Here is a 19,468-nt window from a genome sequence, read left to right on the forward strand (position 1 = left end):
ACTACTATAATAAGTATTTTTAGCAGGTTTTACAGAAAAGCCACATAAAAAGGAGCCAAAGGAATTGTTTTCTGGTATAAAAGTCACCAACCAGCTTGAAGCATTTGATAGACACAGTGTGGTACCTTATTAGTATTGATGCTTTTATAATTGCTTGGGTTATTCAGCTTTACGTTTAAGCACTGTCAGCCATACATGTAGGAGAGAGATGGTGAAGCATGAACAAATATGTATATCCTGCCTCAAATGTTGTCCTTTTTCATAAGAAAATGATGTTCATCAGAAGTCAGGGGAGTAAATTTTGTGTGTGTGTGCTGGGCAACTGTGGTAGGGGTTGGCGTTACCTTCTTCAGCACTAAATGTAAGTGTAAACAGGAGGAGAGAGAAGAATGAGAAAAAATAGTGCAGCATCTGCTGGGATTAATTTACTTTTTAATTGCTCCTTCTGCGGTTTTCATTTTATGATTAACTGTGATGGATTGTCCTAGTTGCTTTGTAAGATACCTGGCTGTGATATATTAGCTGTTTCATTAGCAGTGGAGAGTGAGCTCAAGGAAAGAGGGTTTGGAATGAGAAGAATGACCCCTTTAGAGAATGGCAGTGCTTGACCTACATAAAAAGATGATTAAAAAGTATGCAGCTAAAAGAAATAACATAACTTTCTTGAATGTACATGTTCCCTTGCAAGTGACAGGTAAGTGTCGCTGCCTGCTGTCAGACACAGTGAAGACTGCACCCAGCTATCAGTGCCTGCGGACTGGTGCAAGAGGTGTGGAGCTCTGTGGTCCCACGTGGAGCTTCTTTTAATATTCACTGCTTAACGTTAGAGATTTTTAAAATTGCCCCTTGATGAAATGAGAATTAAATAAGTATCTTAGAGTTAAGTACTCTACCTCCCTTCCTCCCAGCTTTCAAACAATGATGGAGTACCAGAAATGGTCTGTGGATTACTTTTCCCTCAAAACACTACTTGTGCTCCGGGGATTAAGATACTTACAATGAGAGAAATGGCTTGGTCTCGTAAAACTTTTGAGGCTTGAACTTGACATGAATAGAGGACAAATTTAGTTTACAGGTACCACAAGTGCTTGGCTGTACTGAGTTTAACAGCTATGAAAACTCCTAGAAAAACAGATTCTTTTTTCCTCTTTCCTTTCCTAGCACAACAAGGGTATAAAATTCATGCCCCCTAGCTGTCAAAAATAAGTTGATGCAACTTCTGCTGTGCATACAGCTATGATGGCAGTTTCCTGTCTGTCAAGACAGCTTAAGCTTCAGAGATAACTTAAATTGTCTGCAGAAGAGATTCTGTTGTTGTATCCTCAATTTCCCCTGAAAGGCTTGACTGGAGCAGCTATGCTGACATAGCTGTGCGCTCAAAGTTCAGTGTTAGTCCTAAGAGACCCCCGCTTAAGTTGTAAATCCCTTACATGGTTGCTGCTGTAGGAGCTTACCAAATGGATTTAGTGCTTCTCTGTGTGTAGAAGTTAGTGCTTGGGGACTGAGGTGTGAATTTGCTGTGTTCTAACACTACTTTGCCTCCTTGATGGTCTCTTTCCAGCAAAAGACAACTATGGAGTGTTTCAGTGAACAGTTCACCATTAATTCTTCGTGTGTATGTGTGTACACACGTGCAAAGTAACTTGGTTTTCTCTGAAGATCTAAAAAAGGTGAGGTGATACCTCATGATACCATGAGTATCTGCACAGGGAGTTCATCGGTAAAAGCTGAGGGTCTGGACTTGAAAGTAGTAGCATGTTTTACCTCTTTGAGTAGACAAGACCTTAATTGGCTTTCATGCATCTGAAATGGTAGGTGCAGGGTGAAGTAAACTTTTTCTTAGCTGTAAAGTCAAGAAAAGGAGCAAGAGTAAACTTGAAGCGTAAGTATTGCCAGCAATTTAACTGGTTCTGAAGGCTGCCAACATACAGCTAAGCCTGCCTGTCTGTGAACGGCTTGGAGAGTTCCATATAACTAAAAGCACAAGTATAGTCAGACTTGAATATTTGTTTCTATTCTGATACAAGCTTCAGTTTGGTTGGTTCACAGAGAAATACATTAAACGTTTTTCCCTTAAAAAAAGTCTTTTCAGTGGCCATCACACAGATGCCGGTCCTTTTGTATATTACCAACGTGTGTGTATTTATCGATAGAACCCAAAATCAAGCCGAATGTTTTTTCTCTGTTGCAGTACATGAGCAATGTGGACTCATGGTGTAAAGCCTGCGGTGAGGTGGAGCTTCCCTCAGAACTGCAAGATTTAGAAGATGCTATCCATCATCATCAAGGCATATATGAGCATATTACCTTGGCTTACTCTGAGGTAAGGGTCTTGCTTGTTTCCTTAGGTTGCTGACTTGATAAAATGGTGTAATATTGTTTGGATCATGAACTGGTATCACTTGTTGCATAGTGCACTAGTTGGAAACTCCAGTGCCAGGCTTATTTTTTAATTTAGTATACTGGGCTTTGCTACTGTTGTTCAAAAGTTAAGTGTTATGTCTTCTCTTTAATCTTCTGAAAGAAATTTAAAAGGCAAGATGGAACCGTGTGTGGTACAAAAACCCCATGCAGTGTACCAAGCATGTTTTAATTTACATTTGCATATTACTACCTTTTTAATAGCAGTATGATACTATCGAAACACTTACTTGAAGGGAAGCTATCTGGGTATTCTTTGGGAAAGTATTCTGTTGGCATAGATTGCTTTAAGTGTGTTTTGAAAATCCACCTCTGAAATTGCCTCACAAAAAAAGGCTTAACCATCAAAGGATGTCACTTGACAAGCCAGAAGGTAATATACTCAGTTCTGCCAACCTCAAAGACACTTAAATAAGCTAGCGTGCCTATGTAGTCAGCATTCGTAAGATTAGTGTATGCTGTGCTGCTGCTCTAATCTTGGATTCTGCACACAATGAAGTAATAGTATCTCTCAGTCTTTCTAATAGTTGTATTTACAACTTAAGAAAAAATGCTTATTTTGAAGGTGGCCTAGAAAGCGATGACTAAAGTGTCTATTGTTTTTCTTCAAATTTTGAGTTCTCTCATGTGCTTTAGCTAGCTGAAATGAGAAATCAAATGGATATTGACTTCGCTATCAGCTAACACTTACTTTCTGTATTTCCTGTTGAGCTTTTCTTGCTTTCTTTTTCCAGGGTTGTTGTCATCACAGGGTAAAACTATTTTTGGTCTTAAGTTGGACTGGTGTTATTCTGGATTAAATACAGCAGTTTCTGTTCTCATGAAAGTTGCATAAAATTATGCATTTGATTAAATTATGGTAAACAATGATCAGTGGATAGGTTAGGCCACAGCTTGCACCTTCTTTTAAAAGGAGGTCGTGTGGGATTGAATTAATGGCGGTGACTTATACATTACATTAAAGATAAAACTACTTTCTGATGAACCAGCTCTATTACGGGCAACTGAATCCTAAGTCTGCTCACATTTTATTTAGCAGAAAAGGAGGGCAAGATTAATGCTGATGATCAGTCCTATTGTTAGTATATCAAAACTGGATTTTCTGAATACCTGCCATCCCAGGGCCTGCATAAACTTTATTACCATGAGTCAGATGTCCAGAGTTCACATGAGTTGTTCTTTTGTGCAAAATACACACTGATAGCTCCATATATACCTTCCTGATATATGCCACCTTGCTATGTCAGCTGATCTAATGACATACTGAAGCACACCTTTGATGATAAAAGTTGTGGTCTTACTACACATATCTGTTTTAACTCATTCTTGAGAGCATGGTTTGTAGGAAGGTTTCTTTTCCTCATTATAACCTCTCGTCATTGAGAGGATCCCTTTGTAAAACAAGGGACAGAGACATAGCACGCTTGTAGTAGATTTATGGGAAGAGAGGCAATTGGGGTGCCTGGTCCATGAGAGTGCAGCAAGGAATAAGAAGGCTCATGCTCTCTAGAACAATGATTATAAAGTGTTGAGGTTAAGATAGTGGGATGCTTTAATTTGGTTTTGTTTGGTTTGGATTGGTTTTTTTGTGGGTTTTTTTTCATCGGGGATGTGACTGGATTAGAGCATGCTGTTAAGTGTAAATAAGTACTGTGGATTACCATGTTAAATACTGTTTGCTTCCTGGTGATGCATAATGAAAATAAATTAGATGGGTAGATTATAGGATTGCTCTGGCAAATACCTTGAAAATTTTATTTAGGATTTCAAAGCTGTAGCTGTTGATTTTGTGATAGCTAGACATTTTAACAAAATCTTCATTGGTACTGCTCAAAAAATTCCAACCCAACACTACATGCCTTTCTTCTGATTTCAGGTCATTACTTTTCCCCATCTGGTAAAGCAATAGCTTTGTTTTTAGCAACCAGAATTGGTGCAGAAGTAACAGTTGTATGTGTATGTACAAGTCATGTTCCTCCTCTGGACAGAAGGTTTTATTTTGCCTTATTTAAACATGCATTCCTTTTTGAAGATTGATGGAGTTGTCTTTCTGTGTAAAGATATTACAGAATTATTGCTTATCATTATTAGATGTATGACTCCATTTCTGTTACAGCACGGAGCTCCTTTCATTTTGTGATGAATGAACAGTGGGGGAAGAGAGAGAGAGGAACACTGTGGAAATTACACCACTTTGTCATTCATTTTAGATTACAATGTCTTGACAACATGACTTGGTTGCAAAGTAGAAGACAGTAATTTTAAGAGAGTAAATGCTTTTAAGACTAGACAGTCTGATTTTACTGCGGATAATTACTGTATATTACTAGAAAAGTAACTTACTAGCTTACAAGCTTAGATAACTGGTGTGCTTGAAAATCCAATAGCTGTGCCGTAAATGAAATTATATATATAAATGAAGTTATATATCTCACTGAAATCTTAAGGTAGTCATGCACTGGGAAGGAAGAAAAGTTTACTGTGTTAACTCCAAAAAGGAAATGTGCACGATCATTTGCTTGTAAAGCTAATAAACTAATCAGATCAAGGGACTGTCACAATTAATTATCTTTTTTCCTTAAATATCATGGACTCTGGATAGATAATTTCAGTCCATTATTTTGAAATATTTGAAAGACTTGTATTGGATAATTGCTTTGGATACAGAAATGAAAAAAGTCATCATTATAATAACTGCTATGGACTATACTCTTTTTCTGCCTGACTTGACTTTATAAGAGTTACTTTTCCAAGTACTTTTCCAACTCTCTGTGTTGATACTTGTTACTAAAATGAAAAAGCTTAAATTGGAACTGAGAAATAGACTCACTTGTAAACTAAGTATTAGTAAAGAATTTTCATTCAGATCTGTTTGACTACTGAATAACAAATTTAAAATGTGCCCAGATGTAGTGAAAATTGTTGAAAAGAGCCACTGAGGGAAGGTCTTGACAAATTTTCTGTTTCTGTCGTGGTGTTGATTTGATGGATTCAGACTATTGTTTACACTCCGGTCTTGTGGTTCCAGATTAATTTTTCCTGCCTGTTAGATGAGCTATTAGAAAAGTTCTTTACAGATAGCGGTATGATACTGAATTGTAACAGTTCTGAGCTTTGTGCTAAAAGTGACAGAATAGTTAAACGCCAACGAAAAGTGCTTTCAACAGCCTTGGCAAATGCTAAATGTTACCAGTGACCAGATAAGATGGGATTATTGCTTTTTAATTAGCATGCAAGGTAAATCTGAATATTTTTGCTGTGGTTTGAATTGGAGAAGATGACAATTAGAAATGACTAATGTTTCTTGTCAGCATCAGTAGTTTAAGCACATTTTGGGAAAGAGTATCTTTCTGTGCTTCATGGAAAGGTTTTAAGTGATTCAATCAGGTTTAAGTTTGCCGTAACAGCAGTTTGCCTTTGGCTTACCAGTAACAGTAATAATTTAACAGTAATAAATTGTGTCAGATCAAATCATGTCCTAAGTTTATATCTGTTGGTCTAAATGTATTAATCCAATTAATATTCACCTATAGAAAGTAACCTCCCTGTTCACCTTTACAGCAAATAAAGAGAGAGATGCTCCTGGAAGGGTAATTCTGAGCAAATGCTTAATTTTAGGTGCTTTGCGGACTAGAGAAAGAGCTGAAAAATATTTATTCTAAGTTAGACTTGACCTGTTAAAACAAAATATAAAAAAACCCCAAACACTTTAATGGAAAAGCACTCTTAAGATAATTGAAAAATTGAAAGACAGGCTGTTATGTAGAAGAGTGCTACTTCTTAAAATTATCTTACATAGAGGGAGAATATACAGTATTTTTTTTTCTTCTATAACAGCAACATGTTATCATGCAAAGAATAAAAAAAAAAACTTCATCACTGCTCCCCGAGTCCTTAAAGACATTTAAAGTGGGGAATGAAATAATGGTCTGACAAGCTTTTGGCAAGGCGAGTAATTCTTCGTCCTTTCTGGTGGTCAGGTGAGCCAAGATGGAAAGTCATTGCTTGATAAACTTCAGAGACCTTTGACTCCTGGGAGTTCCGATTCCCTCACCGCTTCTGCCAACTACTCAAAAGCAGTTCATCATGTTCTGGATGTGATCCATGAAGTACTGCACCACCAGCGCCAACTGGAAAATATTTGGCAGCATCGAAAGGTCCGCTTGCACCAGAGGCTTCAGCTGTGTGTTTTTCAACAGGATGTTCAACAGGTAGGTTTTATTTCATGTTGTCTAAATGCCTTTGTACTCTGTCAGCCTGTGACTTGAAGCTGGTTGCATTGACAGGTGGATTTTGATTGCAATCCCCTGTGTTCTTTCATTCAACAATTGAGTAGTTGCATGGGATTTACTGACTGATTCCAAGTTCTGTGTGTTATCAGTGGTTATTAGCTGTTACAGGTAGAAATGATATTTGTAAGTTAGCTCAACTTCAGTTTTTTCTTTTTTTAAAATTAATTTTATTGTTTGCTTTAAGTCAGATAGGATGAAAAAAATTCTTGCTATAGACAGCTCTTGTGAGCTTGTTCTGGAGGCTGACATTGACATTCTAAGTAACACTCTGGACTCCAAGTGTCAAACTTGTAGGAGTAACATGCAAAATATTAACAGCGTTACTCTATAACAAATATTTAGTTTCAAATCCTCTGTGATACTTAATTGACTTAATCGGGTTTCTTTAAAACCGGAGAGTAGTATACCAAAGGGGTATAAAAATTACAGATAAGATTACTTTCTGACAGTGACGCTGGTCTTGAATTAAAGGTTATTAGCTGCCATATTTTTACTATTATGATGATATCTGTAAAAGTTAGTATTTAAGTATAGGCATTTATATCTCCAAGATGGTTTTAGCTTAAAAAGGCAAAGCTTGTCCCAGATTCCTTTGTTGATAGATTTTTAGTAAACAGAAAATGTTTGCCTTAGGCTGCAATTGACAGAGATATTAGTAATTTATTCTTAATAGCTCATCTTCGTAAAAAGGCAAAGATGGCCAGTATTTGCGATCATGTTCTTTCATTTCAGTGTAAAAGGTGTTCACAGATAAGGAACTTCCGAGTGGGGTTTTTAGACAGTCAGTCATACATTCTGGTTAAACTAATCTTGTTTCTTCCAAATTAGTTGCACTTTAAGCCAAATTTCTTGTACTTACCTGTTCCAAGAAGATGCTGGGTGTGAGCAGCTGAGAATGAAATAACCTGGTTTCCATTATTTAAAGTAATGAAAAAGATACTTAATTCAGGCAGATGATGGGCAGAGTGAGCAATCTTGTTAGCTCAACTTTCTTCTATATGCAGTGCCTATCTCTTCATGTAAGCTGAAGAAAATGACTTAAAAAAACTTAAGCAGTAAATCAAGTGTAAAATTATTAGAACTTCATTATTTAATCTTTGATGTAAAAAGAGGCATATATTGAAAGACAGGCAGTTACCCAACTTCTCAACACTCACATGTGACAAACCGTGCGGAAAGGCATGAAAAATGTTTGCCTGACAAAAAAAGTAAAAGAAAGCAGAGTCAATGTCATGAATGGTCAGGAAGGGCATAAAGAACCAAACCGAAAACACTATTGTGCCATTGTATAAATCCTAGACGCTCTTCATCAAGATTACTACATCAATAGTAGCTAGTCAGGAGGGTCCAGTGCTGGTAGTTGCATGAGTAGTGCGTGCACGTGCATGAGTAGTGTGTGAGTGAAGGGCTCTTGTCAAAACTGATGAGGCACAGTCCACAAATGAATCACCTCTCAAACTTAAAAGGCTTCATAAGGAATCTTCAGAAACTGAAATTAATACAGTGGTTTGCTTCTCGTAAGGAAAAATGTAAGTCCTCCCAGTGGTAGCCTAGTGCCAACAAGTGGGGATTGGATCCCTGGAACCTTCTCCTCTAGTTTGAATTCAATTCAAGTAGGACCTACTTCGGCAACCTAGGCTGAGTGATCTCCTGAGGTTATTTGCCAGATATATAATTCAAGTTGCAGGCCTGTAGGCCAGGCTGCAGGCAGTTTATTTCCTGGGGGAAGGTGTTCATTAAATGCTACAGAGTCTCACTGTGCTGTTCCTACTCTTTGCCTTTAGTATCTTGGGAGTCATAAAATGTTTGTAGGAAATTCTCATTTTCTGCTCCTTCCTAAGTCATAGCTCTTAGAGTGGAGGAGTTAGCTCGGAGACTGCTTTGTTCTTTGAAGTTGGCAAATAACCCTTCATTAGACTCGAGTCATTATAGAGTCACCACCAGGTTCTTCAGCAAGAAACTGGATTTTCCTTCTCTGTATGAGACCTGTCAGCCCTTGGAACTGGTGCATTTAACATGGACATAAAGAGTCACAGGTTTGAAAAAACAAAGTAGGCAGGTTTACTTGGTTTTATACCTTCCAGTATCAAAAATGTGTTACCCAAATCATGCATGTGGATTGTGAGTATACCAGAAGTTTTCAGTATGAACCAGTTGGCTCAAGAGGGTTAATCAATCTAGGCTCATTACTCAGTACGTGACTTACCTACTGGTTGGAGAAATTTCCTTCTTCCTGTTTGTGCCTCTGGTTTCTCTATATGCTTTGCAAGATAGATCTTGCATTAAGATACCAAGATACACTCTTGACAGTTTGAAGCTGCGGCCTTTGGTGCTAATGCACATCTTTATCAATCACTTTAGATTTCAAACTAGACCTTATGTACAGAGATGCAGCCCCTGCTTGCCGTGTTCCTAAGCCCTTCTATTAATATCCAGTAGTTATCACTGCCAGAGACTGGATCGTCCGTTGGTTAATCCCTGTAATGGCTGTTAACATCCATGTTGGAGGCTTCTGAAATGTTGCATGTGGAAGTATAGCACTTTGTTACGTTACTTTAAATTAACTTTCAGATAATGGTGTATTTTGGGCACTGCCTTATGAATCACAATGTGAAATGTGGTTAATGTTCCCTTTCGTAATACAGCTTTTCATACTTACATTTTAGCGCAGATCATGCTGTAAGACAATGATAATTCAACATCTATACCAGACAAATTAATCTAATAGCCAGGAGCAGATGCTTTAAAGATAACTGCAAGCACGTAATGGTATTTCCCTGGAATAGCCTTGCTTTGGCAGATTGTAGCTCCCTCAGCTTTGAAAATCCATCAGGGGAAAAAAGGGATCTTGAATAGTAAAGATTCTTTTTTTCTTACAAAAGAAAAACTAAACAACCTTATCAGATCATCTAATTTATCTGAGAAATGTTAGGTCTTCAGTTGAATAATCATTGACACCATTCAGTGCATTAAATTACTTGGTTTTGAGATATTGGTTAAATTTATATCCAAGACAATTGTGGAATGGTTTATGTAAAGCTCCAAAGTAACTTTCTGAAAATACTTTAGTTTTCATTTGCATATTCTCTTGGGCTTCTTAGTCTTTGTTCAAACCTTAAAAAAAATCAATTAAGATTATCCAGCATGATTTAGAAACTAGCATGAAACCCTTTTTTAATTGTCAGTAAAGTTAAATGTGGGAGTTTTTTCCATGTCAAAATTAACCAAGTGCGGCTCTCTTCCACTGTTTATAGTTAAATTGTACATGGTGGCAAGCAACCAAGTGCATTGTAAGTGAATATATAACTGTCCTTCAGCATGAGTCTGTGACTTCTTTCTCTTCCTTCTGCCAGCATGGTTTTCTGCTGGAATAATGAAATAAATAATTTCATGGAAGTGTTAAGGGAGTGACAGAGCTGAGTTGGAGGAAGGAACTGGCTGTTTTGAGCTGGTACTTCGTTTTGTGTTACTTCTACCTTAGAAAACTGGTCGAGTTTTTTTCTTCTGTCTTATATGTTCAGTGTTGGTGAAGTGTTTCTAGTGGAGCTTTCCAAATCAACAAAACCGCTATGGTGCTAGCTGTGTACACCAAGAATTATCTGCTAATTTCTTGGCGCAAGTAGCAAGTAAAGTGGCACATGAAATACTAAAAATAGTAGATAACATGTGAATTACAGAAATCTGAAATTTGAAACGTCAAAACCTACGATGGTCTTAAACTGAACAGAATTCAGAGTTTGACCTTAGATAGCAGAAGCATGCCAGGAGATCTAGTTCCTGGTTAGTTTGTATATTAACACCAAAAAAGAGGGTGTTTATTTTAATTAAAAAAAAAAAAAAAACCAAAAAACAAACGTCAAAACATTGGCTGTTGCACTCACTTGTTGAAAATAGCCCTTCTAATGTTAAACATGCTAATAAAAGTATAATTTTGTGCTTAAGAATTAACGAGCTTACCGAGTGGATAATGTACGCCAGCCTTTCACCTCAGGAAAGGAGCTGGCACTGATGATTCCGATACAAAGCAATAAAGCAGACTTGCAGTAGCAACATGGGTTTTGTGCTGCTAGGCCATCAAAGGTCAAAACTGAATGTAAAGATAATGTTTCTGGTAGAGTGATACTGCTGACACACGGTGAAAGTTTTGGGCCTGAAAAACACTAATGAAGGCTTGCAAGCCAGAGATTAGTAAAACATCCTTGTAGTAGTTTTTTTCAAAACATACATTTATTAGGCCTTACTGACTTTGCGTGTCTTCTCTGTTGGTTCTGGATAAATGTGCTGCTTCTCCTTCGTTGGTCTGCTTGCCTCAAAGACTACGTCCGAGTTTTTCTTGTAACAGTCACTTGTTTCAGCCTTGACTAATGAAGGGCGGGCCAAGAATGCTTGCTACTTGCTCAGCATCAACATAATACTGATTTCACTGGGTGATCCTTGTGGCTTTTGGAGGCAGTTCCAGTGTAAGAAGGTTCTTTTGGGGAGTTCTTTTGTAGCGTTTCTACATTTTAACCATCTGAAGATTAGAAACGCAGAGATTTCCATCTTCCCCTTCTGAATGTTACATCAGCACCAAGTGAGTGGTGGAGATCAGAAAAGTGAGTGTGCGCAAAGTAGGTGAAGAGGTGAGGGGTAAGGATTGGATAATCATGTGGGAAAGACTGGTGAAAATGAGCACATTGAATCTGCAAAAGATCAGGTTGTTTATTTCTGCAAGCAGCATAAACAAAACACGTATTTTTACAGTCATAAGCAATGAATTTGTCAAAATGGAGCTATCTTTCCATAGTAGTTTCTCCTATCGTATATTCAGTATTGGTGCAAGAAAAAGAAACATTTTTCTAGATCCTATATTGGGCATCAGGATGATTCTGCTGACACTGCAGTTAGGGCTTAATTGCATCATTAAAGCAACTTGCTGCAGTGGAAGCTAATATTATTCACCCTTTCACTGAAAAGTATTGAGACTCTTAAACTCCTATGTATTACTGAACTACCAGAGAGAATTCCATGTCCTTTCAGTATTAGTAGAAAAGTCTTCAGTGGGTTCATATGATGGTTTCTGTAACTCATACCTCTCCCAGGAAGATGAAGAGAATGCATCAGTTAAGATTGTTAAATGGCTAATATCAGTGCCAGGTAACGGTATTGTCCTTTGGTCAAAGTGGTATGCGAAAGCTCTCACTGATGGGCAAGGACATACCGTAACTTGGACTTTGTCTTTACATGCTGTGAAATTCCCAGGTAAAGAGCGCTTCCTCAGTTTTGTTAAGAATCAAGGTAAGAAGTCCGAGCACTAATAAGACTTGTATTCATACTGATTTCACTTAGAGGCAGCAGTGTTTCTCTAGTTGACTGGTTCATGTCATGTCTGTGTACTGGATTTCTATGACAATTTCATGTCTTGAGAAGTTACTGAACATTATTTGGAGCAAAAATCATTCTCCCTGGGATGTTTTCTGCTTTTCATCCCATGCTTTCTGGGACAGATTTTGCTGTTGATTTCATTTGTTAGCCTATAACTGTTAGTAGTCTCCAGAGTCCAGTCTAATTCTCTCATCCAAACACGTCTCCTTGTAGCTCTTCTTGTAATGAGAAAAGCAGAGTAGTCTCCTGAAACTAGTCAAAAGCATCGGTAATATAAACTTTACAGATAACTGAGGCCATGTTTGGCTCCTCACTCTTCTTTCTCTGATCAATACTTTCCCTTGAAGGAAGAAAATGAAAACTTAATGTTGACCTCAAACACAGTAGTATTCTTTTGGCAACACTTATTGGGAAAAACAAACATTGCTTAAGTTGAAGTATGGAGCTTTAGTGAAGTGTTGGCGATTTGAGATGGCCATATTACGTGGCGTTATCGGATTGTTTTTTGTTTTGAAGGTGTCCAGTAGGAGAGAGTTTGCAAACCAAAAAAGATTCTAACGGTCAAGATAAATGAGAAAATCACACCAGATGGTTTCACTTTTCTACTAAAGAACGCATGAATGTTTTGTGTGGGAATAGTGTATGGGATTACATGTGTATTGAATGTAGCCATGAGTGATGTTGCAGGAATGGATCTCAAGTCTGTTTGGAAGCCAAAAAAACCCCCAAACCAACCAACAAAACAACCAAAAAGTTTCTTTAGTTACAGTAAGTGTCAAATGCTTTCAGTACAGGAAAAGGGGAAAAAAACCCTCACCCAACTTCAGGAACTGGCGTAAAGGGCACTAGTAGATAGGGAGAAATAAGGTACAGGTTTCTGGCAGGTATATTCAAAATGAACCAAAATACTCAGGTTTTAGAGAAAAAAGAACACTGGAGATGAATGTTAGGTAAAGTATTCCATACCACTACATAAATACTGTATAAAAATGGTTAGCTGACTTAAGAAAATTGCTTATATGCAGTTGTCTTTAATTCTGAACAGCATTCTTCAACCTGTGAGTATCTTCCAAAGAATTAAATACCGTATGCATGCTAGCTAATTAATGAATGAAGATATGGCTAAGATGTATTAGTTTGGAAAGAGACCAGATGTTTTTGTTCGTTCACTCATCAGAAACTTGGTATGTGTGCAGTAATCCTTTGTGTTAACTGGCAGGAAGTAATTACATGTACAGTTTTTACTATTTATGAAGCTGTCAGCCCAGTCATTGTAGTGGAAGCTTTAATGTCCTTAAAATGTCTTTCGTTCCTCACTTCTTCGGCTATAAAATTTACAATACACAATTAAGTCTGTGATGTTTTGAGGAGATGCTTCTTCAGAACTGGGGCAAAATCCTTCATACACTCTGAATGCAGACATTGTCATTCATCTCATAATGATTTCAACTCAATTTTATTGTGTTAGTTAAAAATTCTACTACTGAATCTTTCTTCTTGATTTAATAATATGCAGTAGGACAAGTGACTTCTCATCTAAAATAAAACTTACTGTGTTATTCACCAGCATTGTTGGGAATGTGCAAACTCCATTAGTGTTACATTACAAAAAAATGTCAGCTGAAGGCATAAACGGATTACAGAGACACCCTCACAAGGGGTCTAGCCACTTGGATCAGATTACTGTCAAATTGATGAATGTGTAGAAATGCGGCTGTCCTTGGTAGGCTTCAAAATAAACATATAATCTTAAATCATACAGTTTAGCTAGTTTGAGCTAGTTATAGCTTTGAGAAAAGTTAATGAGATGTAATTAATGTCCTTCAATGGCAATACTGTGTTTTAATCCCACAGTACAGTTCCTCATAAGCAGTCCCTTTACAGCTTCTTTGTTTCTTGAATGGTTGTCTTTTTGTTGCAACAGTCAGGACATCCACTCTGAGTTTTTGTGTGTCTCTCTTCTGTACCACAGGTGTTGGATTGGATTGAAAACCATGGAGAAGCTTTTCTTAGCAAACACACTGGAGTGGGAAAATCGCTGCATCGGGCTAGAGCTTTGCAGAAACGCCATGAAGACTTTGAAGAGGTTGCACAGGTAAAAACAATCAACAATCTCATGAAGGACTGTACACTTGTCATGGAAATATATGAAAAATTCCTGCTCAGGCACTGAAGGGCTGGGCAGAGGGAGCTCTACTACAGAAAATTCAGTTCCAGAACGGACTATTTTGTTTCTCTTGCAAGCTTTTATTTAATTTCTCTTTTGTGCTCCAGCTTCAATAAGAAAAAGACAAACTTTCAGTGTCCTACAGAGAGTGGGAGCCTTGAAGCCCAACAGAGATGCTGCTGCTATTATTATTTATTATTATTACTGTTTTCAAAAGCATGCTTTCAAATGTTGAGTCGCAGAAGAATGAAAGTTTTCCATTTAAAGTAACTTAATTCCATGGGATTCTAGTATTCAAACTTTTGTGCAGCCCTTAAGAGAGGATGGAGATGAATTGAAAGCCCTGCTTCCTGACTTGAAGCTTGGGGAGCTCCCAAATTCCCACAACAGTCTGATGGGGGGGAAGGGGAGGACTCCTAAGAAACCAGGTGAGCCAGCAAACTGGCCAACCTGGCTTTGTGTTTTTTCTTTAAGTACAGTTGAGTTTGTTTATGTCTTCCTGTTGAATCACTGATACCAACACTTTTTCTATAGGAAGACCCTGGCTTTAGCCGTAAGTGGAACTGATGATAGAACTTCAGAACACACTTTTCTGTGAAAAAGGTCAAGCTGAAAGACCCTAAGATACTAAGGAATACAGGGAGCATAACAAGAGGAAGTTGGTTTGGGTGGCAGCCTGGAAAAGGGGGCGTGAGGTGAATAACAACCATGAGAAGCTGAAACCTAGAATCCTCCCCGCTAGTAACATGCGTTCTCTGTGCAATCATGTTAATGATTGGTATGAGTAAACATCTCTAAGCTTTATCAAGAAAAATCTCATTAATGTAGGGTTGATACAGTGGTCCTTCAGTCGAAACAGAAGATGCATTATTAGAAAAATCTGAAGTGACATGCAGGAGCTCAGCAGTGACACCTACTATGGCGGATGCATCAGAAGTGTGTTTACAGATTGCCTGTTTAATGGATGATTAAGCTCTTAATAAAATTTTATTGTAAATACAGTCTTAGAGCACTCCAATGACTGAGGACTTGAAATAGCATCAGAAAGCTTCCTCAATATTGATTTCCTATAAAATTTTCCAAAATAATAAGCATTGTTAGTTTTGTATATAAACATGCTGGATTTTCCGTATGCAAACATAATACTTCATTTTTAGTTAAATCTGTAATATTTTCCATGTGGAAATACTTATTTTTCTGGGTCAGACAAGCAGGAATCTTTCTGCAAGACACTTAGCAAAACCTGAATGATCTCATACTTAATACTGTGTTATTTGAGCAAAGAAGAAAAAAATGTCTGAGTAACCAAAGGGGATGAAGTGTGTAGAACTGTTAGTGGGATGTTAAAAAAGCATCTTGTTAATTTGCATTATATTTTAAAGTAGAAAGTTGTAAAGTAAATCCTTAGCAAAAACTTCCCAAAACTGAATGTTACTAGAGTTTAAAATGATCTCTTTAGGGGATGGGCGGAGTTTCTATTTTTGGAGATTCTGAAAACTTAGACTGGTCAAAGAACTTAAATATACTACAGGGGACTATCTTCAACTGACAGAAGGATGGACAAAATGATCTAATAAGTATTTTTTCATCTCTAACTCTTGAATGTGTAGTGACTGCCAAGAGAGGCACACCCTCTGAGTTGTTCCTCTTACTTGCTCTAAAACTGAATTTAAGCAGGCCCCAAAAGGCATTCCTGTTGTTGGTGTTATAAGGAAGATTATGTTCCAGTATAAGAGAGCAATCTGCAGTCCTTGTTAAAGCATGAATAACTTTCGGCCAATTTATTCTCTACCTACATTTCTGGTTGGTCCAGGTCTTTGTTGTGTTTTGGTTTGGGGTTTTTGTTGTTGTTGTTGTTTTGTTGTGTTTTGTTGCCTTTTTTTTTTTTTTTTTTTTAATAGGACCCTAGACATAATCAGGGGTTTTCAGTCAGCTCTAGTCAGAAGTCGAGAGGAAGCAGCGTCAAGTGAACTGTCAGTGGCATGGCAATGCTTCATCAAATGCAGGCAGCCAACAGTAATGTTGAAATGTTCCTCATCGAAGGCTAACTCCTGATTTTGAGGGGAGTGAAAATTATTTCTTTTTTCTTCCCTTCTGTTTACTCCCTCATTCCTTTTTTAATGTGAATGAGGTGCCAGTTCCTCAACGGCATTCAAAGAGATGTTAAAATAAGCTGCGTGTCGAATACAAAAGATGTTCCAGAGTCAATGGGCTGTGGGCTTGCAAATTATTCACTTTAAAATTCATGTGAAATGAAGGCTTGTTTCTCTTTATTTGGCACTTTTTGTTACCACTACAGAAGCACTACATAGTTAAAACTTAGCTGACTAATAATCCTCCCTAAATTTTGTTGTATTGACATTTGTGCTACACATACAGACTTTGACTTGTACGCACTATTGTAGAATTGTGGTGTTCTTTTCACATGAAGCCTGTTCAGCTCACTTTCTACCTACCCCTTTTTTTTTTTTTCCTCTTTTCTTTTTTTCCCCTCTCCCCGTGATTATCTTTGTATCCATGAGACCATTTAGTCAAAGAGTCAAGACTCCAAATTTTGACATAACTGATTCACTTCTGGGTACGGATTTCCAGCTTAGAAGCACTGGATGCAGATCAATAGGGTTGTACTTCTCCATGCATTTTTGTATGGAATTCTAAGGCAGCTTCTCCTGTTTCAGCTATGATCGATGTCTGCTTTTTGATACTAGTCTATGCTCAAAAAACATGAAATGTGTATGGCAAGAATTAATTAGTGGGACCTTTTCCCACAGGTAAGTTCTTTTCTCCATGTGCAGACTGCATCTGAGTAAAGAAATCAAGTCGTCTTGGTGCAAGAGACACACAAGAAAGTTTCTTCCAAGCCTCATTGGAATACACCTATCATTTCCCTACCACCACCAGTTCCTATCTCCTTTAAGGTTATAAAAAAAGGTTATGTATTTGAACTGGTTCTTAACTTTACCCCTGAATGGCTCTAATACATCAAACTAAAGGTCCATGTCTTACAGTATCTTGTGGCCATCACCAGATGCATAAAGGAAGGGGACTGTATGCTTAAAAAGTTACTTTTACCCGCCCAGTTGTCTGGGCCTATTTGATATCTGGAACTGAAGGATGCATCAGAACCAGTGTTTAATAGTCACAGATGGACTTTTCCTCCCTTAATTAGGCTAGCTACTTTTTGAACCCATTTAAGCTTTTGGAATGTATGCCAGATCCTGTGGCAATGACTTATGCAATTTAATTGCTCCTTAGATGAAAAATACTTTTGCTTTTTCATTTTAAGTGTGTTGTCTGATGCTTATACGTGATAGCATCCACTGTATTTGATGAGTAATCTATCTTAATTTTCTCTACCTTTAATGATTGGGATACCTCTGTTAATCTCCCTCCATCCGTGTGTGTCTCCCCCCCTCCATAGTGCAATAAGCTCCTGTTTGTATCAAGTTCAGTCCATACCTATGCTCACTTCTGTTGCTGTATTTCTTGTCAGTAGTACTCATTTCTGGACTAGTCTCTTAAATTTAACCTTTGGCTTTTCTATGATGTGTCGCTTCATATGCTTTCTAAAAATGCGGTGTTCTTTCTGAAGACTATGTAGAGAAGGTTTCTCAACAGGAAGACTAGGAAAGCGATGGGATGTGTTGTTGGGGATGGTGCTAAACTCTCCGTTACGGAGAGTCTTTCAGCATTTTGGAGAAGAATGCCTACTGAAGACTCAAGTATAGTTGATCGTGCCTTGGGGCACAGAGGGACGGACTAGAGGACTTCTTTAAGCTCTTACCAGGCTGATTCTTTTCTCCTGGGCTTTGGGGAGGGTGTGGTAGTGGAGATAATCTGTTTCAAAACTCTGTGTTGAGTTTGTCACTGTGAAGGCTCCTTTGTCACTTTAGGAAACTGGCATAAGCAGCTTCAAGGGAGAACTGCTCTTTCTGCCTGACTTTCTGTTTTCTAACTGATGGCTGCCCCTTGGGACCAACGTTTTCAAAATCTTCTCGTTACTACTTTTTTTCCTCCAAGCATTGTTTAGAAGTAAGCAGAGAGTTGGGAAAGGTGGTGGTTAGTACAGCATGTCTATTTGCTGTGATTTCTATTCCAAAGAGCTGTTATTATCTACCAAGATAAATATTTACATTATATTTCAGCTCTACTTGGAAGAGAAATTTTAGCGATAAGGCATGTGTCTGCTGTTAAGGTTTTGAGAATTGCAACCCCTTTTGAAGCAGCATCTAGGTTGCGATCGTTTCTAAGTACAGGCATTTCACCATCCAGTTTACAGAAAGAGAAGTCTGATGTGCCTGGGCCTGTGTTACGCGGAAGATACTCCTGGAATTCGTAAACAATGCTTCACATGTGAGATAAAGTTTTCATTAAAATGGGAAACGTCTGTTTCAACCATCTGCAGCTGGGTGTGGCTCTCTGGGTTGATGAAGTCCTCGTTGTTCGAGGAGTGCCTCAAGGCTCCGCAGCCTTGCCCCTTGAACACGTGTGAGCTGCAACCGTGGAAGTCAAAACACCAAAAGCACAGATCAGAGCGTGTTCTGGGCCGGTGATCTGGAGCCTGGAGTGGTGTTCTCCCCGCTGAAAAGGGTGGGCTTATTGCGTTAGTCTCTGCAGGCTTTTCCAGGGAAGCTGGGGAGGAGTTCTCTGCCTCTCCGCGCAGTTAAATGGATGAGCGTTAAGGAACGGCTAAGATGCACATAGTCAAAATCAAGGAGCAGCATGGATTTTACTCCTTACATAAATGGATCATAATGAATGAAGGGGGAATTCCCCCCAAATATATGAAAACTGCACTGAGTCATGTAATCTGTCCTGGGCTTGCCTGGTAATTTGCTTGAGACCCTGGAGGAGAGCTCTTATTTCCTGTCCTTCAGTTGAGTTTTAGGGCCGGACTTGGATTTAACTTTTGGGGATATTATAATGTTAATTAGAGGTGTGATACTGTATTTATGGCAAAGAAAGCACATTTGCATAGGCTTAATTTGTCTTGGCAAGCAGTGTTTTTACCTGATGTAATTAAGGTTGGGAGAAGATGGAAGGGCAGAAGGGAAAAGAGAAGGGTGTAGTTTATATTGTCAAGAATGTTTTTTTTTTTATAGTCTGCGGTACAAACTTACCTGGAGACCTGATGTTGTGACAAGCAAAGCTTCTTTAGTGTAGACTTGGCTTCGATCTGTTTTCTCCAGAGGTTAATGTCCTTCTGTGCTTTCTTGATGAGTCC

General features: G+C 38.2%; 1 protein-coding gene across 4 annotated transcripts in view; it reads left to right on the top strand.

The window, feature by feature from the left end:
* The window catches only part of TRIO (trio Rho guanine nucleotide exchange factor), a 255,442-nt gene that overhangs the window by 100,455 nt on the left and 135,519 nt on the right, over positions 1 to 19,468 (top strand). For all 4 annotated transcript variants that reach the window (XM_049823888.1, XM_049823887.1, XM_049823885.1 and 1 more), the window contains exons 8-10: positions 2,192 to 2,323; positions 6,402 to 6,632; positions 14,050 to 14,172. In XM_049823888.1, the coding sequence (XP_049679845.1) occupies positions 2,192 to 2,323; positions 6,402 to 6,632; positions 14,050 to 14,172 (486 nt within the window). The remainder of the gene's footprint in view (positions 1 to 2,191; positions 2,324 to 6,401; positions 6,633 to 14,049; positions 14,173 to 19,468) is intronic.

This window comes from Accipiter gentilis, chromosome 20 (genome assembly GCF_929443795.1).
Source record: "Accipiter gentilis chromosome 20, bAccGen1.1, whole genome shotgun sequence".
NCBI classification, from domain to species: Eukaryota; Metazoa; Chordata; class Aves; order Accipitriformes; family Accipitridae; genus Astur; species Astur gentilis.